The following is a 20,224-nucleotide window of genomic DNA, read 5'->3' on the forward strand; positions in this document are numbered from 1 at the left end:
CGGGAAGCGTTGTTTCAGATGGCACCATCGAAAGCTCCGGGAGTAGATGGTTTCACTGCGGGTTTCTTCCAGAAACATTGGAAACTATTGAGTGGGCAGGTCACTACGGCTGTGCTTGGTTTCTTGAATGGGGGAGAGCTACCTTGGGGTCTAAATGACACCTCAATCACCCTTATACCTAAGGTACGACACCCCCAAAAGATCTCCCAATTTCGTCCTATTTCCCTTTGTTCAGTCCTCTACAAGGTGGCCTCCAAGGTTATCACAAACCGGCTAAGAACTTGTATTGATGAGATCATCAGCGAGGAGCAGAGTGCATTTGTGCCAGGCCGATTGATTACTGATAATGTGCTAGTTGCTTTCGAGTGTGTTCATGCTATACGCAGAAGGAAGAAAGGCAACAACTACTCCTGTGCGATTAAGCTGGATATGATGAAAGCATACGATCGTGTAGAATGGTCTTATCTGGAGGCAATTCTTCTTCGTTTGGGGTTTAGCACAACACTAGTTCGACTGATCATGAAGTGTGTTACCTCAGTACGTTTTTCGGTAAGGATCAATGCGGAACTACAACCTTACTTCACACCATCCCGTGGTTTTCGGCAAGGAGACCCAATGTCGCCCTTTCTATTCCTCCTTTGTGCTGAAGGATTGTCCTCGCTGCTCAAGAACTATGGTTACATTGACAGAGGAGTACGGGCAAGCTTTCGGGCTCCTTGGGTAAGTCATCTATTGTTCGCAGATGATAGTCTGATTTTTATAAATGCCAATGCCCAGAGTGCAGAGAGGCTCAACTCAATTCTGCGGGTTTATGGAGAAGCTTCGGGCCAGTGTGTGAATCGTGATAAAAGTGCCATCTACTTCAGCCCTAATACTCCCCATGAGCTGCGTCCGTTTATGAAAGACGTTCTTGGGGTTTCTGTTGAAGCTTTCAGCGATCGGTACCTCGGGCTACCCACAGCAGTGGGACGAATCACCAGCGGAACCTTTGATCATATCGGTGAGCGATCGAGAAGTAAGATGAGGGGTTGGTCTGAGAGGTTGTTTGCATGTGCAGGCAGGGAAGTACTTCTCAAATCGATAGTTCAGGCCATCCCAACGTTCAGCATGAGCTGCTTCCTACTTACAAAGAAGGTGTGCAAAAATTTAACTTCCAGTATGGCCAAGTATTGGTGGGGCAGTTCCATCGATAAACGATCTTTACACTGGATTTTGTGGAAGGAGCTGGCGACACCAAAATGTAAAGGGGGGATGGGTTTTCGAGACTACCATAGCTTCAATCTAGCTCTGTTGGGCAAGCATGGATGGCGTTTGATCACCAACCCTTCCTCCCTTTGTGCACGTGTGTTGAAGGGGAGATACTATCCGGATACAGACTTTACTCGGGCACCGGTGCCACATTCAGCCTCAGCTACATGGCGTGCCATTGTGGCTGGCAGGGAGGCGCTAAACCTAGGCCTCATTCACCGCATCGGCGATGGCTCTTCCATCAATGTTTGGAATGACAGATGGATTCCTTCTACAAGGACTATGACCCCTACTGTTAAACCTCCTGGAGCGACTGTCATGAATGTCAGTGAGCTGCTTAATATGGAATCAGGAACATGGAGGGTGAAGCTGGTTAGGGAAAACTTCGCTACAACAGACGCAACCGCTATTCTGAACATCCCTCTTCGGAGGGGAGGGGGTGCAGATTTTTTTGGCATGGGCGCATGAGAAGTCCGGCAACTACACAGTGAAATCGGCGTACCGAGCTCTAATGACACACAAAGAGCAGTCAGCTCAAGTGGAAGGGCAGGTCTCATATACTTCAGTGGCACAAACACACTTGTGGAAGTTGCTATGGGCCCTCAAGGTAGTGCCCAAGGTGCGTGTTTTATGGTGGAGGGTCATGCGGGGCATACTACCAGATGAATCAACACTCAAATACAGACATATCAGAGATACAAGCATGTGCAAATTATGTCTTCTTGCCGATGAAAATCTGGAGCATGCGCTCATACATTGCTCTCATGCTCGTAGTTTCTGGGTCGAGGCACAAGCATTGTTGGATTTTCAACTTCCAACGCTCCACCCCGACTCTTGGCGAAAGGACATCCTTACTGATCCCAGGTTCTCCCCGAAGGATCGGGCCACGATCATCACCATCATGTGGTCTATTTGGAGCTCTCGGAACAGATGGACTCATGATGGAGAGAGCTTTGATCCAATGCAGTCCATTAAGTATACCGGGGAAGCTCTAGCTCTGTTGGAGATTCCAAAAGCTCAAGCCGCGACATTGCCGGGGTATGGATGGCAGCCTCCTGAAGGTAACCAGGTTAAAATTAATACTGATGCAGCGGTTGATATCTTGCGCCAACAATGCGCTGCTGGTGGGGTGGCCCGGTCCCGAAGCTCCTTATTAGGGGCATGGGCCAAGCCTCATGCTGGGGTGACTGATACCCTCATTGCCAAAACTCTTGCACTACGGGAATGAGTCATATTTGCAAGTCTAAGGGGTTTCTCGGATGTGGTGATGGAAACAGACTGCCAGGAGGTGGTTAACCTCTGGCATGATCGGCATGATCGCCGTGACGGACGCTCCGTCGTGGCTGCTATTCTATTTGACATTGAAGAGCTTTCTCTTACTTTTTCCTCTTTTGTAATTCAGCATGTATTAAGAGCAGCAAACGGTCCAGCGCATCTATGTGCCAAGCATGCTTGCACTAGAAACGCTACCGAAAGCTGGCTTACTGAAACTCCTAGTTTTCTGGTGAGCAGCCTGTTGGCTGACTGCCCAACGAACACCTTATATCAATAAAGCTCTGAAATTTCGACGCAAAAAGAAAACCAATCACCCTCCCCCTGATTCTCATCGGATGGGCCTGTTTCTTTTTCTCTTCCAACCAACACATGCCACATCATGTCATACGTAAGTTTACGTTAACAACTTACGTGGATGTAGCAAAACTGATTATGAGGAGTGACTAGATCCCGTAAAAAACAAGAAAACGGAAAACAGAGACTATGAGTGACTAATCGTATTACGACGTGAGATTGTGGCATTGTGTGACTGATCAGATGCAGTAGGACATGGGCATGAGGTCGTACATAATAGAAGGACAAGTTGTGATCATATATTTGAAGTCGTCGGTGGCCATGACAGCCCTCAGATTCGCCGGTGTGGAAAGATAGTTGAAGCACGCCTTCTTCAGACCCTGACATTGGTGCTGCTCAGCCAGCGCCAGGATGATCATCACGCTGTCAACGTCGATGTACCGGCACAGCTTCTGCTCGCAGATTAGCTTGAGCCGCTCCATGTTGTACCTGTCCGCCGCGCCGATAACTCCGGCAGCGAGCCGGTGTACGCGAAGCGGATCAACGCCTTGAACGCTTCCGCCTCCATGTCTTGTATGCGCATGACACCTCCGGCGGCGACATCGCCCTCCTTCATCGGTCCGCGGAGCTCGGCTGCAAAGACCGGCGAGCGGGCCGCGAGCACGCACCGGTGCGCGGAGACCGTCTCGCCGCCGACCTCGAACACCACGTCGGCGTCCTTCTCGGTCTCGAGGAGCTCTCCCAGGTGCCGACCCAGGTCGCACGGGGGCACGGAGACCAAGCCGGTGGTGTACACGGCGCGGAAATCCTGGACGACGGCGATGTCGCACCGGATGGTGAACGAGTCGCTCCTGAGGTGCTCGGATGCCTCCAGGTCCGTCCTTTTGATGAACTGCTCCGCGCAGGCCGACAAGCTTCCCGGGGTATAGCTTCTCACCTTCTCCAGCGAGAGCAACTCAGCTTGCTCCGCCTCAGTCCCCGCCTCGCCGGCGAGGCAGAACAAGTGCTGCGACTTCACCGCGGGATTACTGATAGATTGGTGGAGGATTAGGCGGAGGGATACATGGTCAGCGTAGGCCTTGTCCGTGCCGTTGGGGAAGTAGTCGATGCACCAGTGGTGGCCGCCGACCGTGAAATGGTGGGACCTGATGTACTCTCCGGTGGGACGGCCTTTGACGGTGCTGGAGTAGCTCTGGATCCTAAGAAAGTGGTGGCCGCTCGCCATGCCGCCAACAATATCGGACATGGTCGGCTCGCCGGTGGACACCATCGGCGCCCTGTTCCGCGGAACCGTGTTGTTGGCGACGACGGCTGACCTCAAACACTTCTTGCCCGCGGACGACGACATTGCCCGATCGATCCTTCGGCCTGCTCCGCGGAATTAATCAGGTGTTCAAAAAAGGTTTGTGCAATTGCGATGCCTTGGGTTGCCGCTGCATCGCCTTTATATACGCCTTCACGTGCCGGTTTGTATACAAGGCGGTTCTGTTCGATCAGAGAGATATATACTCCCTCCGTCCGAAAATACTTGTCATAGGAATGGATGTATCTAGATGTATTTTAGTTCCAGATACATCCATTTTTATACATTTGTGCTACAAATAATTCCGGACGGAGGGAGTATCAGGCTGTAAGTGGACGTGGGCCACCCACGATGCCCACTTAAAATCCCACTTATCTTGCGTTCGTGAACACCCACGTATTATGCGTTTTTGGAAATGGATTAAGTGGGTTGTTCCGTGGACGTCACATAGAGCCCACTTTTTCTTCCTCGTCCCCTCATTCCCTAACTCCTCATAGTCGTTCAAACGATGCGGCAAGTCCATGGCTTCTTGTGCAGCGGCGAGTGACGAGCTCTCCATGCGACAGCGTGATGCAGCGGTGCGACTCGAAGCTTGGCCACCCAAGTGTGGCGGCACTGCAGCAGCGTGTGGCACTAATGGGGCACGAGTAATTATGCGAGGACACGCCCGGGCTCATGCCGTGCTCTGCGGCAAAACCAGTAGAGGTGCAACGGCCGTTAGGGACCAGCGTGCTCGCGAGAAATGTGCGACATCGCCAGGAGCAGCGCAAGCGTATAGCACTCACGCGGTAGGGGACGCTGAGCATAGGATCACGTTTACACTGGAGGAGGTGCGAGGAGGCTCGAGAAATAAAATTGGTGGTGACCGCGGTCGTCACGACAACCAGTGCATCACGCGCCTGCGGGACCAGTGGGGGCGTCGCGCAGAGCTCACAGCGCAGGCGAGCCAGCCACCAACACCACATTCAGCGCGACCTGGCTTCACATGCCGACGACGTGGCTACACACGGTGCTGATGGAGTGAGACAAACTGTGGCACGCACCAGCTGCCCACATGCCAGGCGTAAAACTAAGACAAAAAGAACAACGACATTCGGAATGGATGCTGGTTGAGGCGATATCTACAACGTTCAACAGCGAATGTGGACAAGCAATGGTGCATTCCTAATTTGCATGCATGATTATGTGGGTTGTGGTAGCCGCGAACAGGAAGCTAAAGCTAAATGGGTTTGCCCACATATCCCACTTAAATTGTGTGGACTATGCGGCATTATGTGGGCGTCCCGCAGGTGATCCCACTTACAGGCTGATATATAGTACGTGAGTCAAGTCCGATTGTTTTCCGTTTAGAAAAAAGTCCAACTGTTCGAGTCAAACTAAGACTAGTGAAAAACAGGGTTATAGTCCCGATTGGAAAGGGTCTTGTCCCGGTTCTCATAGACCCTATGGATTAAATGGGTTGGAGATTTGCGGTAGTGGGGAGGAGGAGATGGTGGTATACCTTCTCCTTGGCTCAAGGATCCCGAGCCGGATACCATGGTGGGAGGACGACGGCGGTGAGTGAGCACCGGTGATGGTGGAGCTTACCGTCGGCCTAGCGCTAACCCTAGATCGGATTGGGGTGTCAGTTGGGCGTGTGGCGTACGGTCAACCTCGTGTTCTGTGTGTCCGGCCCCCCATCTCTCTTTGTAGCGCTGGCGACAGGGGTCCACCAACCAGAAGTGGGTTGGGCACCCCCGATCAAGGCGCAGGCCAAGGAGCCAGTTCGGCCGTTGGGCTCAACCAGGTGGAGATCAACCTAACATTCTTCCGCTTGATCTCAATTTTACTTTTACTTTTATACTTTTTACTTTACTCGTTTCATCACAGATCAATACATAGAAGATGTTTTATCGTCACAACTCAATTATCGATAGAATCGGGCAACTACCACATACCTCTCTGTTCTGAAACAAATTATGTTCCTTTTGGGCCTCTCATGATCCACGAATCATAGGCTTTTCCTTAAACCCATGTCGGATAAGTGTTCCTTGAACACATTTGGTGATAAGCCTTTCGTTAACGGATCTGCAAGCACATGCTTTGTCATTATATGCTCGAGAGTTATAGTGTGATCTTGGATTTTATCTTTCACAACAAAATCTTTATATCTATTGTTTTGGTAGCATTACTCGACTTATTGTTGTGAGCATAGAATATTGTAGGCTGGTTGTCAGAGTATATCTTTAGGCCTTGTTTGGTAGGAAGGGGTTGGGGAGGATTGTGGAGGGGGGGGGTTCAGAGGATTGGGTGAATCCCTTCCTTCCACCCAATCCTCTCAAATCCCCTCAATTGCCAAATCCCTGAGCCATGAGACAAGGTTTCTCAGCCGCGTGGGTAGGAAGAAATCGAGGGGGGTTAGAGAGGATTGAAGGGGTTTGCTCATCACAAACCCTGTCCACCAAATGGACATGCAGGGAATCGCGGGGTTTCTGATCCCCTCGGGGATAATCCCCTACAAGCCTCCTCAAACCCTGTGCACCAAACAAGGCCTTAGTGGTTTGTCAATACAATCTACCACTTTTAAGTCGGGTATAAATTTCTTTAACCATATCACCTGTCCGGTGGCCTCAAAACATGCTATAAATTCTGCATACATCATGGACGATGCAACTATTGAATGTTTGGAGCTTCTCCACGGAATAGCCCCTCCAGCGAAAGTGAACATGTATCCTGGCATGAATTTTCTATCATCTTTGTCTCCCGCAAAATCTGCGTCTGAATACCCTCTTATCTCCAGGGAATCAGGTCTTCTGTATGTTAGCATGAGGTCCTTTGCGCATAACGCAGTGTTTTCTTTACCATCTTCGAGTGCTCTATGCCTGGATTCTCTTGATATCTACCAAGTACCCCGGTGATAAAAGCTAAGTCAGGGCGAGTGCACACTTGTGCATACTGTAAAGTTCCAACAGCCGAAGTATATGGCACTACTTTCATTTGATCGAGCTCGTACTAGTTTTTGGGATATTGGAATTTTCCAAAACTGTCGCCCTTGACTATAGGAGAAGGTGTGGCCTTACTCGCATGCATATTATATTTTTTGAGAACCTTCTCTAAATATGCTTTCTGCGATAGTCCTAAAACTCCATTTTTCCTATCTCGGTGAATTTGAATGCCCAAAACATATGATGCTTCACCAAGATCTTTTACATCAAAATTTGAGGACAAAAACTTCTTTGTTTCTTGTAGCAGACTAACATCACTGCTAACAAGCAGGATATCATCCACATACAAGATTAGGAAAATATATTTCCCATTTTTGAACTTTGCATAAATGCAGTTATCCTCAACATTCTCTTTAAATCCAAATCTTTTAGTTGTTTCATTGAACTTTAGATACCACTGTCTAGAGGCTTGCCTTAATCCATAGATGGATTTCTTCAAGCGGCATCCCATATGTTTCTTGCCTTCAATGATAAAACCCTTATGTTGTTTCATGTAGACATTTTCTTCTAAATCCCCGTTTAGAAATGTTGTCTTTACATCCATTTGATGTAATTCTAAATCAAAATATGCAAATAATGTCATTATGATTCGGAAGGAATCCTTACATGAGACTGGGGAAAATGTCTCATTGTAATCTATCCCTTCTCTTTGTGCAAATCCCTTTGCCACAAATCGTGTTTTATACTTCTCTATATTCTCATTAGAGTCATACTTAGTTTTATAGACCCATTTACAACCTAATGTTTTGGATCCTTTAGGAATGTCTTCTAAGTCCCAAACATCGTTGGAACTCATCGATCTCATCTTGTCTTTCATAACCTCCAACCACTTCGATGAGTGAGGTCTTCTCATGGCTTCTTCATATGAAGTGGGATCACCTTCCATATGAACCAATTCTGTGTTATGGCACGCAGTGGCTGATAGGGAGGAACACGCCATTGTTTCCTCCTCCGCGACCGGCCGCCGCCGACGAGGAGCCGTCAAAGTTCAGTTGCCGGACCAAGGGTGGCGACGGGTTCGCCCATCCGTCTCCTGCTATGGCACGCAATGGCTGTTAGGGAGGGAGCCCGGAGGCCCTGACGCGTCCAGGAAGGAGCTCGTCGTTGCTCTGGAGGAAAGCTCCATACAACCAAAGCCCCGGGAACCCCTCCGATGCGGAAGCTTGAGAGTTGAGGTCGAGACCGACCTGGGTAGCTGGGTTGCTTGCCGACGTCTGCGAACCCCACACTTCGAAGCCCTCTCCATCCATCGTAGGGTGATTCGAGGTAGAGGTAGAGGTGCATGGATTCTCAGGTGCCCGACGCAAAGCTTCGCCTTGGTTCGCCGTAGACTGGTGTCAGTGGCTGGGGTGAAGGAACATGGGGAGAGGGGCTGGTGGCGGCGACGGCCTGGGTTTGGGGCCGGCAGAATAGGGTGGCTAGGGCCGAAGGAACGGGGGGGAGGGGCTGGTGCCGGCGACCGCCTTGGTTGGGGCTGATGGAATGGGGCGGTTGGGAACGGCGGGATGGGTGCGGCCGGCCGGATGGGGAGGCTGGAGGGGTATGGGGATGGTTGTCGCCGGCGGCCGGTGGAGTTGGGACGATGGATGGGGACAACTGAGGCGGCGAGACGGGGGAAGTTGTGGCTGCGGGAGCGGGATGGATGGGGCGACGGGAGCGGGGTGGATGGGACGACGGGAGTGGGATGAAAATTTATACGTAATTTTCAAAAATATGGCAATTAGGTTATTCTTTATCAGACAAGTAAGTACTCCCTCCGTCCCAAAATTCTTGTCTTAAATTTATTTAAATATAAATGTATCTAGTCACGTTTTAGTATTTAGATACATTCATTTCTGGACAAGCTTAAGACAAGAATTTCGGGACGGAAGGAGTACTTACTAATATGACAAGTAAGTGCAACAAATGTGGTAAGTACGAGCAAATTTTTTTTTATCGAAACATGTCGATATGGGATCTAGTTTTGAAGATTTCGTCGAAACAAAGTCAACGGCAAAAACGGATCATCGGTTGAATTAACGGTTTAAGAGATAAAAGTTTTTGAATTCTGGTCATAGAAACAGAATCTAGCGCACGGGAGCACCCCTGTACGCACACTTTTCTTTAAATTTTCTCTATATTTCTTTAGGTGGGTTAGATGCATCTAATCTAACCAAACCGTTGTAACCATGGCCATTGTATCACTCGTGCTTTGAGATTCGTATCGCCACGCGTCGTCCGCAGGAGAGGCCTCTCGCGATGGGCTTCGTACAGTAGGACCGACCTGGATTATTTCCCCCCGGTAAGCCGGTCCTCTTCCAGTCTTCCTCCCTCCCCGCGTCTCCTCCCGGGTCGCATCTGCCATCATCCTCCCCCGACGCGTTCCTCCGGCAGGCGAGCGGCGGCCAGCCCCCACTACCTCGTGCCCCCGCCCCCCACTCCGTCCTCGACCCTGCGGCGGCGCGTCTCAAGGTGGGTTCCTTCTTTCCGTATCTGTTTGCTGCGTGGCAGCTCCCTGATCCAATCGATCCATCAAGGTTCGACTAACTTAACTTCTTCTCGCTCCTCTTCTACCAGGGTCGGCCGGCGTGGAGGATAGGTGCAGGCGCGCGCAGCCCCCGGCTCCAGGTTTCTGCTGATATTCTACTTCCTGTCATACGTGCTCCAGGGCTAGGAGGGCTGTCTCGTGCTCGAAATGGCAGATGGGGACTCGTCCGACTTCACCTTCTGCAAGGCATGATCCTTCCATCTGTTGCTTCTTCATTCAAGCATTTATTTATGTTGTTGTTCTTGTGTATGGAGACGCTGAAATCTGATAGGTCTTGTCTTGCTGGACCTGTGAAATTGCTTGTCTAAAATAAGGGATGTCAAGTTATTTTTGTGTTAGCTGAATTTGTACCAGTGTAGATGCACAGGTGATGTTCGGTAATTCAGATGATAACACAAGGAGCAAAGTGTTTATAGATGAACAGTGTAGTAAATGGAAATTCAACAGGAGAGTAGATAACATAGGAAGTCAAGTCAGCAGAGTATTCAGTCATTCACTCTGTGTGATATCGCTCTTCTTATTTCTCTCCCTGCTTGGTAAGTGCTCATAGTGGGGGCTTGAATGAATTGTACATGTGTTGTATTGTATCCTGTATAATCATCTCCAAACATATGGTTTCCCCAGTCCATTGAGTGTTACTCCCTCTGTTCAAAAATAAGTGACGCTTGTTTTAGTTATTTGAACTAAAACAGCACCACTTATTGCCGAATGGAGGGAATACGTCATTTCCTGCTTTGGTTTGTGATAGGTCCAGTCTGAAGTTTGGGTACCTCAGTGCTTCCAGTCTGGCAGATGTATAATGATTTTACCATCTTTCACCCATCAAGTGCATTTAAGTGACATCTTGTCATTTTTCCCAAGTCATATTTGCCTACCCTAATTATTATATAATGGACATGTTCTGCTTTGAATTATTGAAATGAGTTCCCAGTGGCTTGACTTAGAAATTGGATATGCCAATATATTGTTGCTTGTTTCTATTTTATTTGGTATTCAATGTTTATTTTGCTCTCTAGGTTGATTATGCTGAAAATGATGGTCATTTGGACTCCCCTAATTCCATCCCTGTGGCAAGTATGACACTGGAGGATGTTGACAGTAATGGTGAGACTAAGAATGTTCCGGATGACAAGCAAACAGCCAATCCAGTTACTGTTCAAAAGTCTAGTTCCATATCTAGTCGTGCCAATAGTGTATTGCTTCAAGAAATCAAGATAGAAGAACCAGTTGTACCAAGCAGTAGCGGAGAGTCTGTGCAGCCAAATGTATCAGGTCAACCAAAACCTTCAAAGAAATCTGCTGTACGTGCAAAGGTTCCTTTTGAGAAGGGCTTTAGTCCAATGGACTGGCTTAAACTGACTCGTACACATCCAGATCTGGCAGGTAAGTTATGAAAGAGATTAGCTGGTACTGTTTTCTGATCATCGATGTGTCCTATTTATCTTGGATGGTTTGATGCTACTTCGTAATTAATGATTAATAAAGGAAAAAACAGACTTAGACTGTAATTGTGTGATATAATCCCATACCTGAAGTTATGTTATTGCTTACCAATGACATTTCCTTTGTGCTAGATTGAGATTTATTTTGGGGTTTAGCTGCACTGTGTGGCATTTTCACCGTGTGATATATCTCATGTGAATTAGATTGTTGGAAACTTTGAATTTTACTGCTCAATGTAGTTTTATTCAAGTAAGGTAGGTTAAAGTGTTTCAGTGATTATTTCATTATTTGTTGGTCAAAGTGGGTCCTTAGTTATAGTTTTACACTTTTAATCATGGATATATGAACCAGATTCAGAGTTAGATGGAATGATCTCCTAGAGATTTATTCTTACATAAGTTGGCCCCTTAATTTTGTGGTATAAACAAGACAAGATTGTATATCAGAAAAGGCAGAAATGTTCCATCCTGCGGAAGTACTGGTGATACTGTTTTTGCTTCCTGTGTCATTTAGAAATATGCATTGTTTAACTACAATGTGGTGACATTGAGAAAGACCAGGACTTGTGCTAAATGTGTGTGATGCTGCTTGAAATGATGAATATATAAATGGCAAGCTAAGGGTATTAAAAAACTTAAATGGATGCAATATATCTCGCATGAATTAGATCGTTGCAAACTTTGAATTTTACTGCTCAATGTAGTTTTATTCAAGTTAGGTGAAAGTGTCTCAGTAACTTTTTGTTGGTCGAAGTGGGTCTTTAGTTTATTGGTTTACACTTTTACTCATGGATATATGAACCCAATTCTGAGCTAGGGGAATGGTCTTATTATAGAAATCTATTCTGACATAAGTTGGTCCCTTCATTTTGTGGTATAAACAAGATAAGATTAATACTGTACATCAGAAAAGATAGAAATGTTATCCTGCATAGGTAACTGGCTATACTGTTTTTGCTTCTTGTCTCATTTCTTATTGCATTGTTTAACTACAATATTGGTGTGATGCTCCTTGAAATGATGAACATATAAATGGGCAGCTAAGGATATTAAAGATCTGAATAGGTGCCCAAATCCATATTAGATGCATTTTTTGTTGATGTGAAGTTGTGACTTGTGAACGATAATAACTTGAGTGGGAAATAATGCTGGTTACCGTTGTGCCATATTTAGTTATGTGTATCAGTTCCTGATTTTGTTTTTCTCTGGTTTTTCGGCCCTACTTTCAAGTGTTCTCTTCTCAGTTGGTCATATTTGTGTAGTGATGTTGCTTTTCTTTTCTCTGATGTTCCTCTGTCTGTAGGGCTTAAGGGACAGTCAAACCGGAGGCTAATTTCTTTGGAAGAAGTTAAGCAGCATAAAACTGGAGATTGTATTTGGACAGTTTTGAAAGGCCGTGTGTACAATATTGGTCCCTACATGAAATTTCATCCAGGAGGTAACTTGTGAATTTCAGCCTTGTGCAGGTTTTGGTTCTGTTTGAAGTATCAAACCTAATATCCAGTCCTTACTGTTTTTTGCTGGCTGTGAATTTTATTGTGTATTTGCAGGAGTTGATATGCTTAGGAAAGGTGCTGGAAAAGACTGCACTGCTTTGTTCAGTATCCTTTTGATAGTATTATTATTGACGTCATAGTTAAATTGAAAATAGATTGCCGCTTTTTGTAGATTGATGCAAGAACATAACATGCTTTAACATATAAGTAATAGCAACACACAGCGAACTTTATAGCTGGTGACATTGAACAACATGATGATTGTGATTGTTAACTATTGTAGTTGTACGAAAAGGATTTGTGTGCTTATATTTTGCAAATTTTGATATGATTCCTTGACTTCCTCAAGATAAATACCATGCCTGGGTGAACGCAGAGTTCCTCTTGGAGAAATGCCTCGTGGGATACCTTGATCCCAATGAGTAGATCATGCTCTAGCTGGTTCTGAAGAATGTAAACAGCGCGTTGATGAAGTATAGTGCAGATAGGTTGATCAACATTTTCTGCGGAAAATAGACGAATAAATAAATTTGATGACGACGGTCCTTGAAGAACAAATTGTCATCACTGGTTGCTGCATAAAAAAGTACTACATGTTGGGTATCTGTGTTGTTGGGCGGGCTTATTTCAGAGAGAGGCAAAATATGGAGCTTCTGTTTCTATTTTTTGAAGGAGAAAGGCAAAGAAAGAGGAAACTGTGGTAGCATTCCAGCAGAAACAAATACTAACATACAACATGATCGCAAGAAAAATAATAGAACACATACGGAGCTAACTAGCATTCCACATGATTCGTTTGTTCTTGTATTTCATTTTACAAACATCTAATGCTACATCCAAATTAACCCTTGGCAGTGTGCAACTTAATTGCCCAGAGGGCTGTGGGAAATGCATTGGAGCACCCAGGTGCCACACCCCTATATGAAAATAACATTACAAAAATATCAAAAAAAATTAAAATATTCTGAAATCTTGGGATATCAAACCTTGGTGTTCATTGTACACCATGTTCATTTTCATGGGGAATGGGTGCCCGTGGTAGCGTGGCGCAGGAATTATGGTAGGACATATGATACATTGAATATTTTTTCTATACATATGATTTGTCTTATTTACTAATATTACCATGGTCACCCAGATGTGCAGTGGGCAACCGGATTTCATGTCCCAAAAATTCAGATTTTTTCAAGAATTTCTAGTATGCTTTTTAATGGTATATTTATATAGGTGTGTGTGACACCCGAGAGTCACAAATCCTCTTCGCTATGAAAAATGTATTGGAGCACCCCGGGTCCCACACACAAGGGGGCTGTTTGCTTTAATGCTAGGCATTATACTTTTCAGTCCGAGTTTACTAGGCCCTTTTGTATTCTGGGTCATTTTTTTATTATCTGTTTGAAATATATATATGGTATGTGCTAGAAAAGTATGCTATTGATTTATATATTTGAAAAAGAGGTTTTCCATAGTACTCCTACAACTTCTGTGGCAGAGTTTATATTTTATTACTCCCTCTGATTCAGGGGCAAATTTGTCCGGGCACTCAGGGAACGTTCCCGGGCTCCACGCTGACATTTTTGAGAACTATGGCGAGCTTCCGTAATCCTCAAAATCGCTGAAAAGTACAAATACACGCTGAAAAATTGGAAAGATGCTCTAACTGGCCCAGCCTGGGTGTTTTCGTCTCATCAAACTTCACTCCTTACATGGGCCAAATCCGGCCCAGTTGTTTTTCTAAAAAAAATAATATTTTTTTCTGTTTCATTTTTCCTTTTCTGCTTATTTCCTTTATTTTTTATCTTTTTTGGTTCCTTCCCTTTCTTTTCTCCTTTCCTTTTTTATTTAAAGCAAAAACATTTTTCGAGTTTGAAGAACATTTTTTGTAAATCAGAACATTTTTTGAACTTAAGAGAAAAAGGAAATAAATAAAAAAGGAAAAATGTTTCTTTTTTGTTTGTTACTTTTTTCCTTTTCTGTTTATTTCTTTTTTTTGTTCGTTTTTTCTTTCCTGCTTAGCAATATAGTAAAGGCATTTGCAAGCATAAACGTTAGTTTAAAGACAATCCTATGGCTCCTGTCGGTTGCCGTAGCATCGACGTGCAAGTCGATATTTAACTATTACAACATGATCATCTCATACATCCAATATATCATATCATGTCTTTGGCCATATCATATCACATGCATACCCTGTAAAAACAAGTTAGACGTCCTCTAATTTATTGTTGCATGTTTTAAGTGGCTTCTATGGGTATCTAGTATGATCGCATCTTACTTACGCAAAGCCACAACGGTGATATGCAATTTGCTATTTAACCTTCTCCAAGAACCGCCTCGGTCAAATCCGATTCAATTAAAGTTGAAGAAACAGACACCCGCCAGTCATCTTTGCGCAACAAGTTGCATGTTAGTCGATGAAACCGTCTCTCGTAAGCGTACGAGTAAGGTTGGTCCGAGCCGCTTCAATCCAACAATACCACCGAATCGAGAAAAGACTAAGGAGGGCAGCAAATCGAACATCAACCCCCACAAACTCTTTTGTGTTCTACTCGAGATATCATCTACGCATGAACCTATCTCATGATGCCACTGTCGGGGAACGTAGCATGGGTAACAAAAAATTTCCTACGCACACGCGATACCTATCCATGGTGATGATCATCTACGAGAGGGGAGAGTGAGTCTACATACCCTTGTAGATCGCTAAGCGGAAGCGTATATAACGCGGTTGATGTAGTGGAACATCTTCGCGATTCAAATCGCAGCCCGTCCCGCGATCTCATCACGATCCGTCTCGCGATCCCATCACGATCCATCCTGATCTAGTGCCAAACGGACGACACCTCCGCGTTCAGCACACGTACAGCTTGATGACGACCCCCGCCTTCTCGATCCAGCAAGAGAGACGGGGAAGTAGATGAGTTCTCCGGCAGCGTGAAGGTGCGCCGGTGATGGTAGTAATCTATTCCTGCAGGGCTTCGCCTAAGCACCGAAGAAATCTGATCTAGAGGAAGAACCACAAACTAGAGGAGAGGGTAGCACGTGGCTGAAATTGTGTGTCCCAAAAACCCTAAATACCTCTAGTATATATAGGAGGGAGGGAGGGGAGGAGGCAGCCTCAAACCCTCAAGGTTTGACCGAAATTGGAGGTGGAGGAGTCCTACTCCAATCCTACTAGGAGTAGGATTCCTCCTTTCCACTTGGAAACCCTTTCCACCTTTTCCACCTTGTGGTTTTTTGCCTCTCAAACCTCATGGGCCTTAGTGGGAGCTTATGTTAGCCCACTAGGGGATGGTTTGTATCCTCCCACAGCCCATAAGGCCCCTCGGGGTGTGACACCCCTCCCGATTGTCCCCGGTACCCTCCCGGCACTCCCGGTACACTACCGATGAGCCCGAAACTTTTTCAGTGACCAAAACAGGACTTCCTATATATCAATCTGTACCTACGGACCATTTCAGAGCTCCTCGTGACGTCCGGGGTCTCATCCGAGACTCCGAACAACTTTTGGTTACCAACACCTATAACTCAACTATACCGAAACGTCACCGAACCTTAAGTGTGCAGACCATGCGGGTTCGAGAACTATGCAGACATGACCTGAGACAATCTCCGGTCAATAACCAATAGCGGGACCTGGATGTCCATATTGTCTCCTACATATTCTACGAAGATCTCTATCGGCTGAACCTCTATGTCAAGGATTCACTTAATCCCGTATGTTGTTCCATTTGTCCTTCGGTACGTTACTTGCCCAAGATTCGATCGTCGGTATCTCCATACCTAGTTCAATCTCGTTACCGACAAGCCTCTTTACTCATCATGTAATACAAGATCCCGTAACTAACTCCTTAGTCGCATTTCTGTTGGAAATATGCCCTAGAGGCAATAATAAAATAGTTATTATCATATTTCCTTGTTCATGATAATCGTCTATTGTTCATGCTATAATTGTATTAACAGGAAACAGTAATACATGTGTGGATAAATAGATCACAATGTGTCCCTAGCAAGCCTCTAGTTGGCTAGCTCGTTAGTCAATAGATGATCATGGTTTCCTGATCATGGACATTGGATGTCATTGATAACGGGATCACATCATTGGGAGAATGATGTGGTGGACAAGACCCAATCCTAAGCCTAGCACTAGATCGTATTGTTCGTATGCTAAAGCTTTTCTAATGTCAAGTATCTTTTCCTTTGACCGTGAGATTGTGCAACTCCCGGATACCGTAGGAGTGCTTTGGGTGTATCAAACGTCCCAACGTAACTGGGTGACTATAAAGGTGCACTACGGGTATCTCCGAAAGTGTCTGTTGGGTTGGTACGAATCGAGATCGGGATTTGTCACTCCGTGTGACGGAGAGGTATCTCTGGGCCCACTCGGTAGAACATCATCATGAGCTCAATGTGACTAAGGAGTTAGTCACACGATGACGTGCTACGGAACGAGTAAAGAGACTTACCGGTAACGAGATTGAACAAAGTATAGGTATACCGACGATCGAATCTCGGGCAAGTTCTATACCGACAGACAAAGGGAATCGTATATGGGATTGATTGAATCCTTGACATCGTGGTTCGTCCGATGAGATCATCGTGGAGCTAGTGGGATCCACCATGGGTATCCAGACCCCGCTGATGGTTATTGGCCAGAGAGGTGTCTCGGTCATGTCTGCCTGTCTCCCGAACCCGTGGGGTCTACACACTTAAGGTTCGATGACGCTAGGGTTATAGGGAATTGTTGTACGAGGTTACCGAAAGTTGTTCGGAGTCCCGGATGAGATCCCGAACGTCACGAGGAGCTCCAGAAAGGTCCGGAGGTAAAGATTTATATATAGGACGGATGGTTTTGGACACCGGAAGTGTTTCGGGCGTCACCGGTAACGTACCGGCACCACCGGGACCACCGGAGGTGGTCCCGGGGGACCACCAAAGGGGGGCAATGACCCCAGGAGGCTAGATGGGCTAAGTGGGGAAGGGAACCAGCCCCTAGGTGGGCTGGTGCGCCCCCACCCAGCCCATACGCACCAGAGAAGGGGGGAGGGGGGAAACCCTAGGCGCAGATGAGGCCCAAGGCCCACCTAGGGTGCGCCCCCCTTTCCCTGCCCTGGCCGCCGCCCCCTCTATCTGGTGGCTGCCGCACCACCTAGGGGGGAACCCTAGGGGTGGCGCACCCCCCTCCCCCTCCTCCTATAAATATAGAGGGGTTTTGGCCATTGAGACACACCGTTTTCCCTCTCTCTCGGTGCAGCCCTGCTCCTCTTCCTCCTCCTCTCTGCCGGCGCTTGGCGAAGCCCTGCCGGGAGACCTCGTCTCTCCATCGACACCACGCCGTCGTGTTGCTGGAGTTCTTCCCCAACCTCTCCCTCCTCCTTGCTGGATCAAGGTGCGGGAGACGTCACCGGGCTACACGTGTGTTGAACGCGGAGGTGCCGTAGTTCGGCACTAGATCGGAATCGCTGCAAGTACGACTCCATCAACCGCGTTCTAGCAACGCTTCCGCTTAGCAATCTTCAAAGGTATGAAGATGCTCTTACCCCTCTCTCGTTGCTGGTCTCTCCATAGGAAGATCTGAATATGCGTAGGAAAATTTTGAATTTATGCTACGTTACCCAACAGTGGTATCAGAGCCAGGTTTTCTATGCGTAGATTCTATGCACGAGTAGAACACAAAGTTGTGGGCGATGATTTGTCAATTTGCTTGCCGTTACTAGTCTTATTCTTTTCCGACGGTATTGTGGGATGAAGCGGCCCGGACCGACTTTACACGTACGCTTACGTGAGACTGGTTCCACCGACAGACATGCACACAGTGCATAAAGGTGGCTAGCGGGTGTCTGTCTCTCCTACTCTAGTCGGATTGGATTTGATGAAAAGGGTCCTTATGAAGGGTAAATAGCTTTGGCATATCATCGTTGTGGCTGTCACGTAGGTAAGAAGGCGTTCTTGCTAGAAACCCAAATCAGCCACGTAAAACTTGCAACAACAATTAGAGGACGTCTAACTTGTTTTTGCAGGGTTTGACATGTGATGTGATATGACCAAAGTTGTGATGTTGCATGTATGATGTATGAGATGATCATGTTATTGTAATAGGTTTCATGACTTGCATGTCAATGAGTATGACAACCGGCAGGAGCCATAGGAGTTGTCTTAAATTTATTGTATGAGATGCAACGCCATGTGCTTACTACTTTTACTTCATTGCTAACGGTTAGCTATAGTAGTAGTGATAGTAGTAGTTGGCGTGACGACTTCACGGAGACACGATGATGGAGATCATGGTGTCACGCCAGTGACGATGATGATCATGCGATGCCTGAAGATGGAGATCGAAAGAGCAAAGATGATAATGGCCATATCATGTCACTATATGATTGCATTGTGATGTTTATCATGTTTTACATCTTATTGCTTAAAACGACGGTATCATAATAAGATGATCTCTCTTAAAATTTCGAGAACGTATTCCCCTAAGTGTGCACCGTTGCGAAGGTTCGTTGTCTCGAAGCACCACGTGATGATCGGGTGTGATAGATTCTAACGTTCGCATACAACGGGTGTAAGCCAGATTTACACAAGCAAAACACCTAGGTTGACTCGACGAGCTTAGCATGTACATACATGACCTCGAATACAAGAGACCGAAAGGTCGAACATGAGTCGTATGGTTGAATACGATCAGCATGGAGTTGCTCACCATGGTGACTAGTCCGTCTCACGTGATGATCGTGTTGGAAATATGCCCTAGAGGCAATAATAAATTAGTTATTATTATATTTCTTAGTTCATGATAATCGTTTATTATCCATGCTATAATTGTATTGATTGGAAACACAATACTTGTGTGGATACATAGACAAAACACTGTCCCTAGTAAGCCTCTAGTTGACTAGCTCGTTGATCAAAGATGGTCAAGGTTTCCTGGCCATAGGCAAGTGTTGTCACTTGATAACGGGATCACATCATTAGGAGAATCATGTGATGGACTAGACCCAAACTAATAGACGTAGCATGTTGATCGTGTCATTTTGTTGCTACTGTTTTCTGCGTGTCAAGTATTTATTCCTATGACCATGAGATCATATAACTCACTGACACCGGAGGAATGCTTTGTGTGTATCAAACGTCGCAACGTAACTGGGTGACTATAAAGATGCTCTACAGGTATCTCCGAAGGTGTTAGTTGAGTTAGTATGGATCAAGACTGGGATTTGTCACTCCGTGTGACGGAGAGGTATCTCGGGGCCCACTCGGTAATACAACATCACACATAAGCCTTGCAAGCAATGTAACTTAGTGTAAGTTGCGGGATCTTGTATTACGGAACGAGTAAAGAGACTTGCCGGTAAACGAGGTTGAAATAGGTATACGGATACTGACGATCGAATCTCGGGCAAGTAACATACCGAAGGACAAAGGGAATGACATACGGGATTATACGAATCCTTGGCACTGAGGTTCAAACGATAAGATCTTCGTAGAATATGTAGGATCCAATATGGGCATCCAGGTCCCGCTATTGGATATTGACCGAGGAGTCTCTCGGGTCATGTCTACATAGTTCTCGAACCCGCAGGGTCTGCACACTTAAGGTTCGACGATGTTTTATGCGTATTTGAGTTATATGGTTGGTTACCGAATGTTGTTCG

At 46.2% G+C, this 20,224-nt stretch overlaps 1 protein-coding gene and 1 pseudogene across 1 annotated transcript; one reads left to right on the forward strand and one right to left on the reverse strand.

The window, feature by feature from the left end:
- Positions 1 to 3,056: 3,056 nt before the first annotated feature.
- LOC123405819 lies at positions 3,057 to 4,165 on the reverse strand (annotated as a pseudogene).
- Positions 4,166 to 9,353: 5,188 nt separating this feature from the next.
- Positions 9,354 to 13,172, forward strand: LOC123403227 (cytochrome b5 domain-containing protein RLF). The gene is made up of 6 exons (XM_045097176.1): positions 9,354 to 9,555; positions 9,661 to 9,817; positions 10,648 to 11,014; positions 12,377 to 12,511; positions 12,624 to 12,674; positions 12,919 to 13,172. Exons 2-6 carry the CDS (start codon positions 9,779 to 9,781, stop codon positions 12,993 to 12,995), a joined length of 669 nt encoding a protein of 222 aa, XP_044953111.1. The 5' UTR covers positions 9,354 to 9,555; positions 9,661 to 9,778; the 3' UTR covers positions 12,996 to 13,172.
- Positions 13,173 to 20,224: the final 7,052 nt, after the last annotated feature.

This window comes from Hordeum vulgare, chromosome 6H (genome assembly GCF_904849725.1).
Source record: "Hordeum vulgare subsp. vulgare chromosome 6H, MorexV3_pseudomolecules_assembly, whole genome shotgun sequence".
Classification (NCBI taxonomy): Eukaryota; Viridiplantae; Streptophyta; class Magnoliopsida; order Poales; family Poaceae; genus Hordeum; species Hordeum vulgare.

What these genes read in the sequence shown, in the direction of transcription:
- LOC123403227 (XM_045097176.1), top strand. Translation starts at nt 9,779, where the DNA reads ATGGCAGATGGGGACTCGTCCGACTTCACCTTCTGCAAG. An exon ending in CATGAAATTTCATCCAGGAG is followed by an intron (nt 12,512 to 12,623) that starts GTAACTTGTGAA and finishes GTGTATTTGCAG; the next exon opens with GAGTTGATATGCTTAGGAAA. An exon ending in AGACTGCACTGCTTTGTTCA is followed by an intron (nt 12,675 to 12,918) that starts GTATCCTTTTGA and finishes GACTTCCTCAAG; the next exon opens with ATAAATACCATGCCTGGGTG.